Source organism: Staurois parvus, unplaced genomic scaffold (genome assembly GCF_062004578.1).
Source record: "Staurois parvus isolate SC_StPar_1 unplaced genomic scaffold, SC_StPar_1.0 ptg000361l, whole genome shotgun sequence".
Lineage (NCBI taxonomy): Eukaryota > Metazoa > Chordata > Amphibia > Anura > Ranidae > Staurois > Staurois parvus.
The window spans coordinates 5,867,476-5,884,776 of record NW_028318157.1 but is presented as its reverse complement, the minus strand read 5'-3'; the positions used below and the strand labels follow the sequence as shown (position 1 = coordinate 5,884,776).

The following is a 17,301-nucleotide window of genomic DNA, read 5'->3' as shown; positions in this document are numbered from 1 at the left end:
CACAGTTTTACAACAGGTATCTGATATTTTTTTTCCAAGCATTGTAAATACTGTCTGTTAGAGGCTATACATAGGAAATAAGGATAGGCGATGAATAGCAGGAATTGTAAGCTCCATAATACTAACATATACTGTATGTAAATGATATGTTATTACATTTATAGTACCAAAGGTAAAAGCAGATTGTCAATAGCATAATAAAATACGTCTGCAATGACTTTTGTTCTTAACTACTTTGGCCCGGCCGTATGCATATATGCGGCCGCTTGGCAGGTGGGCCTTAATGCCGAACAGCCGCATATATGTGGCCTTGTGAAAACAGCTTACTGTGTTCAGAGCATGCTCCTTGTATGCTACCAGTAAAGTAGCCGGCAGGGATCGGTAAGCTCCGGATGCATACTTGTCATTGAGAGCTTTCCGATCATGTGACCGCCATGGCAGCCAATCACAGTGGTCACATGACCCAAATGTCAGTCTCTGCCTCCCGGCATCTAGAAGCTCTTAAAGGGCGTTGGCAAAAAGTGGTTAACATAGTTTCACATTCCCTTACCAAAATGTATAAAAATATTACAGGTCATAACAGGCTCATCTGAAAAGGTATGCAATAAGTAATGGTTACGTGTGTGTGTTTCTCAACCTTTTTTCTGTCGAGGCACCCTTTAAAATGATACACACTCTCAAGAAACCCCATTCCAAAATGTAAAAAACTAAACGAATAGTTTTACATAATGCAGCAGAATCTACACAAGTAGGATGCTCAACATTAGAGGTCATTTATTCTTACAAAGCAATATACCTTTGCACATTGGTACTGACTAGTATTACAGCCTTTCTCTTCTCCCTCTGTTTCTCTACCTCATTCGCCTAATGTGACCCCAGTGCTGACAGAGAGGGGCAGGGGAGGGGCAAACAAGGACATCCTCCTCATCAGCCTATAACGTCATCAGTTGTTAGGACACCAGCAGCTGGCCCCAAGGTTGTAGTGCTGCAAGATCTGTGGCAAGCTTGATCCACCCACCAGCTTGTTGACAATTTTTGGGCAGTTTAGGACAATTTTTAGGCATTTTGCAAAGGCACCCCTGAAGAGCCCATAGGGCACCACAGGGTGCCACAGCTCCTTCATCTCTGAATAGTCTGAACAATATCAGGTGATTGTTGAAAGGTTATTCTGTAGCAACAGCAATTTTCTTGTCGTTTTGCACCCTATTATCTTAGATCTTTTAGTTTCGGTAGACAAGACAGCAAACTCCCCTTTGTTTGTAGGTGACATATCAATTTTAGAGTATTTCTTTTACATTGTATAGGAAAATAACATTAACAAGTAAATGTAATTATGTCTAATCTTATCTTTCAGCTACAAGGATCCATAAAGAGAAAGCTGGAAGAAGACAGTTCTCCTGTGTCCTCGAGTATAAATGATATAATTTTTTCAAATGACAACAAGCGACTGTGTCTTGATGATGTTACACTTCCTATGGGCCAAACACAAAGCAGCAGCTCGGGTGTTTCGTGTCCTGATTTGCAGCATTCACCTTTCTCCACCAACCAGAACTCTTCATCTATGGGAGTGGGTGGTCATCAAGTTCTGCTGGAGAATAACCACATGAACGGAAGAGGAATGGCTTCCCCATTTTCTGTATCACAGAGCGTAGATATGGGTCAAAAGGCTCCATATGAAGAAAAAAATAACAATCTACAGTCTGTGGACCAAGAACTACAGGATCTGTTGGAAGAGTTAACTAAAATGCCTGACCCATCTCCTAATGATCTGGACCTTGAAAAGATCTTGGGAGGTAAGCCAGATGAGCCACTTGTAATTAGTCATTCACAACCAGCCTTGAGTACAACTCCAAATCTTTCTTCTCCACAATCATCTCACTTGGAAAATATCTCCAACAAAGATTTCACTAGTGGATGCAATTCTGCCAGTGCCAGTTCCCCACAGATTAGACCATCATCTACTGGAACAAACTACCCCATTCCTCCATCCAACAAGCCTGTACCCTCACCTGTCCCTACAGCTCAGAATAAAAGTCAATCACAGCCTATAATACCTTCATCAATGGCTAATATGCCTGGAGGAAATTGGCACGCCCAACAGCTTAAACAGCTGGCTGCCAGTAAGCAAGGACCCTCAACCAAGCAGCAAGTGCCGACAAGTAACTGGCCAACAATTTCACCTACGGGTCTCTCGCCACCATACAGGCCTGGATCCTCTCCTCAGCAACCTTTTAGTCCACAAAATGTCATGGTACCCAGCATGAATGCAAGCAGTTTGCAGGGAAATGCTATACAAGGTTCACAGAGTGCACTGTTATCAAGTATGTCTTCTACCAGTAATCCTACCAGCAGGCCTTCTCCACCTTATGGGTCAGAAAAGATTGCAAGTCCAGCAATAAACCAGCAGCCGTTTAGTCCACAGAATTCCATGTTGCAGAATATAACATCAAGCAACATACCAGGGAATACAATTAAAAGCCCCCAAAACAATATGGTGCCAAATATGGCATCTGCCAATACCGGACCTTCTCCGCCATATCAACCGGAGAAGCTTTCAAGTCCAGCCTTGCATCAACAGTCATTCAGTCCGCAGAACACCTTGATGTCTAATCTCACTCCTACAGGAAGCCAGTCAAGCTTACAGAACACTCTCTTCAAACCGATGCCCACAAACCAGCCCAAAACCATGAACATGATTATGCAACAACCATCAAATGGCTTGCAGACTGGCATAGTCAATGAAAACACAGTGGATCAGTTTTCCTTTAACAACACCAAGCCACTGTCTCACTTTGCACCTGATTCTGCTGGACAAAAAATTAATTTGTCATCAAACCCTGGATTAATCCATTATCTTCAGCAGCAGCAGCAGCAACAACAGCAGCAACAACAGCAGCAGCAGCAACAACAACAGCAGCAGCAGCAGCAGCAGCAGCAGCAGCAACACCAGTCCTCAGCAGTGCAACAGTCCCAGCAAGTCAGCAACAATCAATTTCTCCAGCAACAGATACGTCAGTTAATGCAACCTTCCCGAATGCAGAGGCAAATGCAGACCAGTGGACTGCCTGGTCAGCCCCGCCAGGTAATTAATCTGTTTTCACATTCCTCTTATTATATACTCATTCTAATTATATTAATGCAATAGTTTGACAAAAAAAACAAGATGAACAGTGTGCAAAGGAAGATTACTTTGACTTAATCTGCACTAAAATAATGTAGTATAAACAGGGCCAGGTTTACATAATTGTGGCTTACAGCAAGTCAACTTTTCAAGCTGTTGGAGCCTATACACACCAGCAAGCATGCGTTAGGGTACACTTTTTTTTACTGTATTTAAAGTTATCAAGAAACACATCTATTATCTCTATAGTCAAGAATGCGTTGCAGTGCATTGTTGTGTATTGTAGCATGTTTTGTGTGTTGTATTATAAGTACAGATATGATGCATTTTTTGCAATGCAGACCAACACATTACATTTCTTTCTCAATGTCCTTGCATGCTGCATCTTTGGTGCTCTTTCAGAAAGTGCACCAAAATGGCAGGACCAAATAGAAATCTATGGGAAAGCACACCTAGCAGGTACACTGCACTTCTCCTGCAGTGTGTTCAAACCATCTGAAAGCAGCCCTAGTGTCAATGTTGAGAATAGGGGACGGGTTTGAGTAATTAATAAAAAGACAACTGGGCAGAGTTGACAAAAATGCTGTGTGTTGTCAGCCAACAACAGGACTTACAGTAGGGACTGGGTGCATTTCTGGGAGATCAAAGGCTATTTCTCTGTACTTGCAGGGTCTTAAAAGGGAAAAGATCTCATCAACACAGACCTCTAGAGGCTGTAAAACCTCTGGAACTTTTCCATGCTTGGATAGCAGCTTACCTGTGCTTGTATAAACGCCTATGGCTTGTGCTTCTGCGTTCACCTACACATGTGTATTCAGTGTATTTCCATAAACATGAGGTGGCTTCTTTGGGGAAAAACACTGCACAGGCCTGTGCGGGTAAATCCTGATGTACAAGCAATCGACGTTTCCATGAGCGTAGCTGCATACAGCCATTCACTTGTAAGGACAGCTGGACTCACCACCTGAGTCTGTCTGGGCACAGGAGAGCACTGCAGATTTTATACTGGAGGAGTTTGCAGCCTCATCTAGACAGTCATGTGTGAAGTCTAATGCTTCATGTACACGTGCTTACCCTGACCACCGGCCGTGGGAATATGCAAATCGTGGCAAAACACGGTACCACAGTTGCCGTGTTTTGCTATGGTTTGGCGCATTTTCCTTTTTCCCGCAGTTGGCGGTCAAAACGTTCCTAACCTGAATGCAATTCTTCCGCATTCAGGAGAGGGAGGTTTAACCTCACCTAATCGTGGCAGCTCCTAAACTCTGCTAAATACTTGTGTACATGGACACATAGGTTTTTATGGAGTTGAAAAAAAAAAAACAGCGCTCAAATCTTCATGCCAACTAGGAGTACTGTAACTGTCATTCATTGAGGTGCAGCCCTTAGAAGATCGGGAAATCTTGGTACTGTTAAAGAAAAGCAAAAACAGGGCGCACTGTCTTCATGCATTACCGTGGTGAAACACAAGTTTATTTAAAAGAATAAAGGTGCATACTCACAAACCAGGGGGGATTAAAACAGAGATAAAGAGTCAGTGGTGACGGTCCAAAGTAAGGGGAGACCCTTATTGAGGTAGGTTGACGCGTTTTCAGGAGACGTACTCCCTTCTTCAGAGCTAAAATGTATGTTTGCTACTCGTGAAACCGTCAGATGTTTTGACGTAATGGCGTCTTCCCTTATATTTTCCCTCTGTCCATTTGCATATGATTTCTGACAGTTTCATGAGTAGCAGGCCTACATTTTAGCTCAGAAGAAGGGAGTATGTCTCCCAAAATGTGTCAGCCTACCTCAGTAAGGGTCTCCCCTTACTTTGGACTGTCACCACTGACTCTTTATCTCCGTTTTAATCCCCTTTGGTTTGTGAGTATGCACCTTTATGCTTTTAAATAAACTCATGTTTCACCACAGTAATGCACGAAGAGAGTGCGCCCTGTTTTTTGCTTTTCTTTTATGGAGTTGAGTTTAGGAGCTTTGGCAAAAAAAATGCGAAAGCTCCTAAACCGAGTTTAGGAGCTGCTGGTGTACATGAAGCCTTAAACATGAGGAAATGCATGTATTACATTTTTTTAATGGTCATAAAAATGCACTATAGGTGCTGCACCACATACTAGACACTTCTTTGAAGCAAAATATTATCCTGCTGCTCCTTTAACAATGCAGCAAGTTATGCAAACTTAATAAAAAGCTTATGAGCTGACTTTGTTGATAAAACAAAAGTATTTAGCATTATGAAAAAGTCTAATCTTTGCCATTTCTATGCACACTGCTTGACTGGCTAATGATAACTCTGGTCATACGTGGAACTTTAGAGATTCATTCACTGTATATGCATCTTCTTTTGAATCATATTCATGAGCCTTATCCATGCAACAAAGCTCTCTTTTTTTCTTGTGTGGTTGTTCAGTTCTTAAAGGCTTCACCACACTTGTAGATCTACCAAGACTGATACTTTGCACAATGAACAGCAATCACAATTTTTCCCAAGTACCCATCTCATTTTGGATTTAACAAAGGTCAGGAAGGAAACGTATTTAGAGATAGGTACTAGAATAGCTTTGAGACTGGACGATCATACACTGGAAGGAAACAAGACGATACACAGTGCAATAAAACACTTTTCTAGCAGATGCAAAACTACATTCATTGAGAAATACCCGTAGGGGTTGCCTTACTAAAGGCAAATAGAATGTGCACTTTGCAAAGTGCAGTTGTACTCTGCAAATGTACTTGCTCCAGAGCTTAGTAAATGAGGTAACGCTTCTCTTTGCAAAGAATACCCAATCAGGTGCAAGGAAAAAAAAAACAGAAAAACTGCATTTTTCCTTGCACACGATTGAATGGAAGTCAGCAGAGCTTCTGCTCATTTACTAAGGTCTGGAGCAACTGATCTTGCAGAGTGCAACTGCACTTTGCAAAGTGCACAGTCTATTTGACTTTAGTAAATCAACCCCATACAATTCAAGTGTCATTTCATTTCTATATAGGTACAGTATATGTTTTAAAACTTCGAAAACCAGTAACGATTCAGTGCTAAATATCAATGTGAATGAACAGGATGTATTTGATCTAACCTGGAAAATCCAAAGCTTGCTTTAGACAAGCACAGGTCTAATGGGTCTCAGATGCTGTTCTATCTGGACAGTTTACACATTGAATATTCTTGCTCCATCACCATTAAAAAGTCAACCTAATGTAACCACTTGCCCTCCAGAGGATTTCCCCCCTTCCTGACCAAACCATTTTTTGCGATACGGTGCTTCGTTACTTTAACTGACAATTGCAGGGTCATGCAACGCTGCACCCAAATTAAATTTATGTCCTTTTTTTCCCATAAATGGAGCTTTCTTTTGGTGGTATTTGTTCACCTCTGCGGTTTTTATTTTTTTTTTTGCTCTATAAACAAAAAAAGACCAACAATTTTGAAAAAAAAATGTAAAAAATCAAATTTCGTTATAAGTTTAGGCCAAAATGTATTCTGCTACATATCTTTGCTAAAAAAAATCCCAAAACGTGTGAATTAATTGGTTTACGTTAAAGTTATAGCGTCTACAAATGGTGGTATATAAACTGTAAATTTTTTAAATTATTATACTAGTAACGGCGGTGATCAGCGACTTTTAGCGGGACTGTGGCGGGCATTCTGACACTGGGGGGGAACTGACTAACTGCCACTGACATCCCAATGACACTACTACAGTGATCAGTGCTAGTAAAAAGCTTTGACAATGTACTAATGACACTGGCCAGGAAGGGGTTAACATCTGGGGCGATCAAAGGGTTAACTGTGTGTTGTTTTACTTGGGAAACGTGCTGTTTTGTATTGGTCTGCTGTGCAGAGCAATACAAAGCAGCATGTCGGTGCTGACAGGCGGAAGATCTACGTTGTTTTCACACAGACCTCTCCTCTGTCGCTGATCCTCGGCGATCACTGGGTGCCAGTGGGGAATCTCTGTCTGGGACCCATTGATCGACAGCTGTAGCTGCCATAGCCGGCGTGGGTAGGGCGGCGCATGCGCGCCCCCTACCCGGAAATGCAAAATCATGTATATATATGTGATTTTGCACAGCCCTACCGCCCTGTAGCAGTAGTTCTGCTATAGGGAGGCGGGGAACCAAGTACATTAATCTAAATAGAATAGGTGATCAGCCAAATCTTAATACAGGGAGTAAAGAAGCCCATACAAGGAGCTAATTTCTTACTTGCACTGCGATGAGGACACTGTGATGGGGACATCTGATGTGTGGTGACACTGTGATGGAGACACCTGATGTATGGGGATACTGTTATGGGGACACCTTATGTATAGCAACACCTGATGCAGGCTGGCGACACCTGATGTATATGCACAATGATGGGGGAACCTGATGTAAGGGGACACTGATGTTGACACCTGATGCATGAGGGAATCTTGATGTAAGAGGACACCGTGATGGGGAAACCTAATCTAAGGGGGAGCTGTTATGGGAACATCTGATGCAGGCTAGTAGGGGCCCCAGTGCTTTACTTTGCCCAAGGGCCCATGATGCTATTAAGAAAGGAATGCCTGTAGCACCAAAAAACTAGTTCTAGTTTTGCCTTGAAGTCAAGTGGAACACAATTTGATAGTCAATCATCTCTGCAATTTTCATTATAGCAACATACAGGTAAAAAAATTTCTGTAACTGTAATAAGAGCCGCATGTCTCAGTTTGATTATGTAGGTAATTTGATGTTAAAACGTATCCCTAGCTGAATTTGTTAGTAGTTTTAGGTAAAGTGGACAAGAATTAACATTTTTATCAAGAATTTATTTAGGACCCTGTTGGGGAGATTTTTCCCCTCACTTCCTGACCCTGCAACTCAAAAACAAGACCTTTACTCACTGTAGTAAAAATGTTTTATTGTTTTTGCTTCTGTCCCTCTTAGGGAGATTATCCATCACATACTGTCCTGACAAGAATTTAGGGCAGATCTCAAAAATGGCATAGACTGTAATAAAAAATTGGCAGGACCTTGTCAACAGACAGCTGTTGCAGAAGAACCCACTAGATTGCGTATAATCCGATATACCATTTTGATCATTTCTGTAAATAAGCTGATTAACATATGACATATCCTTCATTAATACCAACCAAATCTACTTATATAACCTCTGGACATCCAAAACTTTGTGAAATTCCAAAGACACACACTCATTGCCATTATCAAGCTCACTTCAATCAGTATAATAAAAAAAAAGGCTCCCTCTCTTATTTGTTCCCACATGATAAACTATACTTTTCCCTTATTATTATTATTATACAGGATTTATATAGCGCCAATAGTTTGCTCAGCGCTTTACAATATAAAGGGAGACAATACAGCAACAATACAGTTCAATACAAGAGGGATAGGAGGTCCCTGCTCCTAGGAGCTACAATCTAGGAGGGAGGGGATTCACACTTTCCTATTTATTAACTCTCTACAAAATAGGAGATGCTGAAGGGGAACAAGAACTTTTACCAATACCACTTTTACAGGTCACTTAGATACTTATTTGACAGAAGTATATTTGTTTAAACAGCACCAGCAGAAGCATTGCATAAAATTATTATCAAAGCTATAATTGCAACTTTTGATTTAAGAGTTGAACCCAGAATATTACTCAATCACAATCCATTTATTCTAGCTGAAGACAATGATTCCAACTCACTCTCACCTAGGTGTCTAACTGCCTGTTGTAACTCTCTCACCTTTTTTAAATGTCCCCTTATGAGATCTTCATGATCTAAAATAAAATGTGCATCACTCACTATCTGACACCAGTTGGCAGACTCCACCCTGAATTGCCAAGAAAAAATCTGATCTATTATATAGCTTTACCGTACTGTCCATTCTGCATAAAACACAAACGCTCTTCAAACCGTTTCTCTTCGCTGGAAGGCCAGGGGAGTTTTGGAAGATATTAAAACTTTCTGTTACCCATGGAATTAAAAGGGAGCTATGTAAGGGTGCTTATTTCACACAGGAAATGAACGGGGACAGAAGATATGCTGGACCAATGGGAACCAAATATTATGAAAGTTGCGTTCACAAAGCATTACATTTACTAGCCTTTATGTCAAATTATCTTTTATTAATTGCAAAGTAAGTGAATCTCCTCTTGTCAGTATCATTATTGTAATTTAGGAAACCATTATCACCATGAGTGAATGTGAAAGAAAATCCAGAATTTTTAATTGTCACTTTGAAGAGAACTTCCTGTTATGCCTATGGGACAAGAAGTGAACAGAAATTTCCCCAATGGGATACGGATGAAATAAAATCACAGGCATTACAAACCTTCCATACTCTATCCAAAATGAAAAAAAAAATTTGGGCTTTAGTTCTATTTTAAGGCCAACTTTATGATGTTCCCAGGGAAAAGTCCTCCTCAAACTTTCCCAAGAAAATAAATCAGTCCACTCAGAGCCATTGAAAATAACACCAATCAAGGCGGGTCCCCAAAAATAACAGTAACAGGAATATGACCACACATCAAGCAGTTTGAGTTTTAGTAGCACTGTATAGTGGTACCAAAATAGTGTCAATCCATGAAGCTGGAGAAAGAAATAAGATAATAAAGACATCCATTTATCACCCAATGGAAGGCCCACTTGAGACCGTTTCAGTCAAAACAGAAATAGCCAACTGGGCTTAAGTGACACCACTAAACAACAGCAAACAACTTCCTCTTTTATGCTTAGGAAGTAGCTTTTTCACCAAACAGTGACATCTCCTTGGCTGGTAACCCGGTTGCAAAATCCGTCTGATGTCAGAGAAGGAATGCATGGAACCTTTTTTTCAAGTGAGGTATGGATTAGATGGGCTGACCCTCAAGCTTAACTTGACTAAGGTTCCCCCACCCTGAAGCTGCAAAGGCTTGATTGGAGTTAACTGACCACTTCCCAATCTCCATTACAGTCGTGTGTCGTGTCCTTAGCTCATCCCAACTACATTCATACACACCAACACATACATACACAAAGAGAATACATTTTAGACATTGAATGTAAAACATTAACTTCTGGAAGGATACAGTGCTCTTAATGACCATCTTGCCTCTTCTTGTCCGTTATATAAACTATAATAAAGTGTTATCCTCCCTCAGGTCAAATATTCTGTGACTTTGGTCTGTCTGACATCTCATTCACCATTATTCACATTTTCAGGTAAATTAACTTCTCTTTCAATAATTACTGTAAAAAAAAAACTTCTTTCTGTAACTCGAACAGACATTAGCACATCAGCACCAGGTCTGTCTCGAACACAAGTAGTGGACCCGATGCCGATAGGCACTTGCTTCCGTTTATACTTTACAGATTACTCTAATTTTTTTTTCATTTTGAGAACTTTTTTTTTGAGAATACTGTATATGCCAAGCACACATTTATACATTTCTTCATTTACACTGCAAAGTGGTAAATAAGGAAAAAATTCTTACCTCCCCTTTTGAGACACAGACAACCGCTTACAATAAAGTTGGAAGGTAAGAAAAAGAACTATGTATGATTTATTCTTCCATCTGCACAATGCCACACACACATGGCGTTCCAAGAAATGGTACATTTCCTCATCTCGCAGAGTTTCTTCTCTGCTGGTCATTGGAGACCAAGGAAAGCAGATACTGAAAAACAATAGATCATTGCATCCTATTAGGCTATGGGAGAATGGGTGCCTATATACTTGGCAATTACACATAAATTCAAATAATAAGTGTAACCCACGCTAGAAAAAAGTAATTAATGAACACAATAAATACTGAGATTAAATTAAAAAAAAATATTTGTGACTGCAGCACTCACTACACATCAAATATCTGAATACAATTATCTCGATAAATAGTGTTGCGCTGTCAAATAAACCATAGCAGCTTACCAAATGTTCAGATCCCACATTGCAAGAGGTCTAACAGTGTCTTTAAGATGATCCCGCCTGGATGGATGGTTGGCTCCAGCCTTTCCTTTCTCATAACTGATAAAGCCTTGAGCTTCTCTCTCTCCCAAATGGCATGTCCCAAACTGGATTACTTCCCATAAAAATACCTCAATGCCACAGGCACATACCAAGAAAGAGGCAAAGAAATCTCATAGTGAAGTGCAAACAAATAATGTTTATTAACAAACTTAATGAGTGTTCACAAACAATGAAAGATAAAGAGCAAATTACACAGCCCACCGGCGGGCGTGATGACGTCAACGTTAACACTAGAAATTGCACCCCTTTAGCACCTGATGGATAAATGCATGTACTAGCTATTGGGATTTGAGCACAGTTATATCTTGTTTGACGTCAATGTTAAGCTACACCCAACCCTCTTACAGTGGACTTTGAGAGTTTGATCTTTATTGGACTTTATTAATTTCTGTTTGATTAAGATTACATACGTTGAACTATGTTTGGCACTATTTTATAGATATATGTTTTTTTGACAGCTCAACTCTATTTGTTGAGATAATTGTACACAAACTCAGCAAACAGAAGAAAATGTCCCTCTCCCTATAGTACTTTTGTCAATATTGCTCACAATGTATCACTTCTATAAAAAACCAAACCATAATCTCAGAATTATATTAACTCAACTGATTTGTCCAAACGAAAACATTAAATAACATAAATGCAATTATTCCTATTAGGACTTAATTTTTTTCCATTCCATCTCTTTTATCTTTTCTTTTCTTCCTATGCACAGCATTTAGGTTTGGACTGCTTTGTTTATAAAATGAAAAAAGCAGGGGGAAATACTCAACAAGTTCTAAAAGCAGATGAGTCCCAAAAAACATACATTGCATAAAAAGAGAAAACTAGAATAACATATAGCAATTTCAAAAATGTATCACCAAAAGTATCCTCAAATTTACAGATCATACAGCATAGATGGAAACTTTTTTAAAGTGACACTAAACTCTGTGTATAACAAAGAAAATTTTACTCAAGTATGTATTCTTAACTCAAAAAAACGATCTTCTAGTACTCTCAGCTTCTTGATAATTCTTTTTTTTTTTTTTTTTGCTTTTTTGATCTGACTTCCTGTTGTAGGATGACTATGTATATAAGAACATAGCCACCCTCTTTTGCTAGCTTCTAAGATGGATTTGGGGCTAAAAACTATGGTATGCATAAAGTGTTTGGAATTAAACACATTAGTTGCAGTCATGTGCACTACTCATTCCAGAACAGAAGTGAGAGGAAAAGGAGATGTTCGGGAGCTCACTGAGAATGTTACGACGAGGTAAAAAAACACAATAAAACAATTTCATGAAAAAAAGAATACAGAGCCAAGTAATGGATGTGTATGGGTTTTTTTGAGAATAGGGATATCATTTAGTGTCACTTTAAGTTCTGATGAAGAAACCATTTAAAAACACTCTTATCATTCATACATGGAGTCTATAATCTTCTTATGCCTTGTGAGATTGAAACAAAACACATTGGCGTGCTATTCAGCACCACTTAGGAAATAACCATATAAAAAAAAGGATATATTAGCAAAACAATTTGGCTTCCCTCCTGGAAACTAGTAGTTAGATAAAAAAAAAAACTCGAGAAAACGTGGTACTTAAGAAAAAATAGCAAAAGATCTTTAATGAGCTTATATTATTTTAGTACCTTTTTAATTTAACATGGTATACTATTTCTCTTGAGACATCCATTAAAAGGTGTGTTAGTTCACTTAACCATGTTAGAATTGAGCAATTCAGACAAAACATTATTTCACATTATTAAACCATATGGTTTGCCAAAACATCCATTAACATGAAACATCTTCACAATTTTCTCTACTTCTTCTCAATTTTCACAACAACAAAATATTTAAGTGACTCTTATATATACTATATTGAGAGTATTTTCACAGTGCAGTGTACACTCATTACTAACGAGGTTAAGTGAGTGGATTGTGAAGCTTAGTGAGACTGAGAATCTGCACATAATTCACACTCCACTATATATATATATATATATATATATATGTATGTATGTATGTATAATTTTTATTTTTTTTTAGCAGGGACTGCTGGCTGCTGGGGGATCTATTGTCACTGGAGGGATCTTTTTTTTGGATTGGGGGAGGGGGGTGGCTATTGCTGCTGGGGAGGTCTGTTGTTGATAGTGGTGGATCCTATGTTGCTGTTGGGTCGCTTTTTACTGGGAGGGTCTGGTCTATTGATGCTGTCTGTGAGGAAATCTGTTGCTGCTGCCATAGGTCTATTGTTTCTGAGGGGGATATTTTGTTGCTGGGGGGGTCTATTGTTGCTGGCTGCAGGGGATCTATTTTACTGCTAAAAGGGGTGGTGCTGGGAGGTGATTAGGGGGGGTGTAACCAAGGACCGTTGCTCAGAGGTGGATAGGAGTGGAGAAAAGGGGTGACTTGGTAAGGGGCAGTTCCTGCACCTAGTCTCTGAAAAAAAAAAAAACACACACATATACAGTATATAATTTTTTTTGTTTATTTGTGTTAATTGAAGCAAAGGGCTTTTGATGGCTCAAAAATGTTGTAAATTTTTTCTGACAATATAACAGATTTGTTTCCGTTAATAAAAAAAAGACGTTTGTGCTGCAGCTTGCTTTCATTTTCTGATATGGATTTGGGAATTGTTGGACTCATTTCTGTTGCACTGAAAACACTGCAATCTACACAGGTGTGCTTTCTGCCTTTTGCTTATCATATATATGTATAACCTTACCTTTCTTATCCTATAAATCACTTTTTGTTCAAAGCTGGATAAAGTTTGAATGTTTTTCTGTATTTCAGCCCATAAAGAGGTACAAATTTATCTGCTACTTACACAGATCACAATTTAGTGGCCTACTCCCTGTGGTGTCCATTCTTGCACTGCAATTTAAAGGGATCGGCTGACACCTCTCAGGGGCTCTAACTTTCAAAAGAGATTTCTTCCCTTTGACTGCCAAGATAGAGCTCAGCTCACATGCTACATATTTGGCACACTTCATTCCTCTCTCAACTGCAAGCCTGCTAGCCTAACTACACTAACAGGATAGCACAGGTTCATGCAACCAACTGCAGATTTCTCAGTCCCCTATTGCAAGGATCTTAGAATACTGTCGCGTTGCTATCAATCCCCAAAAACAGCTCTCCCAGTCTATTATAATGCCTCCCAATGGCAAGAATCAACCCACATTAGTTTAGATTAGTTCAGCCACATCCAGCATTAACACACAAAGGAATCAGCCCTATCAAGCAGGAGGATACACAGATTTACAGACACTTTCAAACAAACAGATTTATTACAGAACGAAAGAGACTGTAATCTGTCATGTGATCCTCACCAGCAGGAAAGGAGTATTCAAAAATAAAGGTTTACCTATGGGGCCAGCAATCATCCCATCTTTTAGAGCTCAGCTGTTTGGTCCAGTAAATAAAAATGTTAGGTAATGATGATAGGTACCTGACATTCTCAACCATCTGTTGTAGAAGACCACTGTCTTGTTCATTGTAAACATGATTCAAGTTCATTGAATGTGTATACATAGAACTTTAACAGCAAATCGGAAACATTTTAGGGATATACAGGTGTCCGTTTATGACACAGAGAATAGCTGCGATTCAGAGGATTGCAGCTATTCTCTGGTCATTCACAGTTTATGACACTCAGGAGATCAGTGGAGAACATGTTCAGCTCTTCACTGGAGATCTGTGTTCTCCCTCCAGATTCTCCAGCCCAGAGCTGGAGGATCGGAGGAACCGCAAATTAGGCAGCAATAATTTTACCTCTGTTTAGTAAACTGATCTTTTACTGTGATCTCACAAGATTATAGTAAAAGCAGCCATTTTCCAGCATTTGTAGACTGTTCTCCCTTTGTTCGGAGAGCTGATCTACACCACTTCATAAAAGGCATTCACAGGAGAACTGTGTTCTTCGAGAATTCTGGAGAACTGAGCAGAGATCATTTTGGTTCATAAACGGACACCATAGTATTTATACCATTTTGATTATCCAAAGAACATGATTAACATATGGTATACCCCTCATTAATACTGGCCAAACTTACTTATATAAACCCAGGGGCGTAATTACCGCATTTGCCTTGGGCGGCATTTTTCAGGGGGGTGGTTCTGCTTCCTGGAAGAAGGGACACACGTGGCAGGTGGCAGAGGATGGGGACGAGGTGAGGCACTGCCTGAGCTCTGCCATGGGATCCAAGAGAGGCTGCAGACTGCTGGTGTGTAGGTAGATGCTGACTCTTGTTCCCACACAAGGATGACACTGGGCTTTCCTGACCACGTCTCCAGGGATGGCCGCCTGCTTTCATTCTGGAAATGAGTGCTGGAGGAACATCTCTCCTCTTTCTCTTTCCTTTTTTAGACTGTGTGTGGAGAGGGCTCCCGATTTTAGCATTGCCAAGGGCAGCACAAAAACAAAATACACCACTGTATAAATTCTTGGACATCCAAAACTTCGAAGACACACTTGTTTCTTCGTAATACCAAGTTCACTTGGAGCAAGATAACCCATTGCTCAAGTCTCCTTTGCTGGCACATCTTGAAGGAGATATATGGGTATTTCTGCACTGGTGTTGGGTAGTTGTGGTTCTTTCATCACAAATATTCACTACAAAAGCAGTAAAGGTTTCTATGGTTTAGCAGAGTCTGGTCGCTTACATAAATATATTTTTATGTACTACATACCAGAGCTTTTAGTCCCAGTTTAGCACTATTTAATAAGTCAGAAATAATCTATGAATGAGAGATCGCAGTACTGATGTGTGTTTTCACTACTTGACATAAATTGATCATTTTTCTCAAACAGCTTGTTGATAATGTAATTCACTCATGTGCATCTCTTTTGAATTCACACATAATATGATCCAGACAAATGTGTTGAAAATAAGAAAGCATGCAAGCATAATCATAATAAAGAAAACATTTAGAATACAAAAATTGCCACTGCTTATGTAAATAGGGCACCCTTGGTGCCCAAACCATTGCTAACGTTTTCTGCAGGGCACCCATGAGAACCAAATGCCAGGGCACCTGTAACCAGCTTTATAGTCAACAGAAAATGTTCTTTGATGGCGGCCTTTGTAAGGTATGTAATCCTCCAGAATTATAAATAAAAAAAATACACTGACTATGACTACCAACCCATTGACTTTGGCTACCAACCCCTTGATTTTGCCTACCAACCCCCAATGAAATAGCATGACACGCTTGGATAGGAATACATAAAGTACAACTCTCTTTATTGGTAACATAATAAAACATGAGCAAAAATTAAAAAGTCTTGGCCAACAATAAACACACCATTGAATGTAAACAAATAATTTGTATAGGCTGATAATAGATCCACTCACAGATAGATGTCCATATACAGTATATAAATCTAAAGGGCACCATAGTACTGGACACAGATCTCTGCATATAAATCAGCCTTTTATGGTAAGGATGTGCTACACCCATATCCTAAGAGGCAGAATGAGGTCAAGAGATTGCAAGCTCCCAGGATCAGGTCCTCCTAACCCTCTTGTATTGAACTGTATTGTTGCTGTATTGTCTCCCTTTATATTGTAAAGTGCTGAGAAAACTGTTGGCACTATATAAATCCTGTATAATAAGAGGAAAACCATCAGGTTTCACTGGTACTAACCAGCTGCATCACAGGCCAGAGGAGAATCTGTAAAGTACTTTTTTTCCGATGGCTTAAATCATTTTATAAGTTCAAGCTTTTGTTTCTGCTAAGCCCTGTAAGCAATCTGCTTTTCTTATTGTAAAGTACACTCACTGACCACTTTATTAGGTACACCTTGTTACCCAGTGTGGTCTCCTGCTGCTGTAGCCCATCTGCTTCAAGGTTCGACATGTGCATTCAGAGATGGTATTCTGCATAGCTTGGCTGTGACAAGGGGTTATTTTAATTACTGTTGCCTTTCTATTTTCTCGAACCAGTGTGCCCATTCTTCTCTGACATCAACACAGCATTTTTCCTCCACACAATTGCTGCTCACTGGATATTTTCTCTTCTTTGGACCATTCTCTGTAAACCCTAGAGATGGTTGTGCATGAACATCCCAGTAGATCAGCAGTTTTTGAAATGCTCAGACCATCCTGTCTGGCACCAACAACCATGCCATGTTCAAAGTCTCTTAAATCCCTTTTTTCCCCATTCTAATGCTCGGTTTGAACTTCAGCAAGTCATCTTCACCACATCTAGATACCTAAA

The 17,301-nt window shown here is 39.7% G+C and overlaps 1 protein-coding gene across 1 annotated transcript in view; it reads left to right on the top strand.

Annotated features, from left to right (window-relative positions):
- MAMLD1 (mastermind like domain containing 1) overlaps positions 1 to 17,301 on the top strand; it is a 294,012-nt gene that overhangs the window by 172,514 nt on the left and 104,197 nt on the right. Inside the window, exon 2 of the mRNA XM_089684947.1 lies at positions 1,355 to 3,082. Within this exon, the coding sequence (XP_089541073.1) occupies positions 1,355 to 3,082 (1,728 nt within the window). The remainder of the gene's footprint in view (positions 1 to 1,354; positions 3,083 to 17,301) is intronic.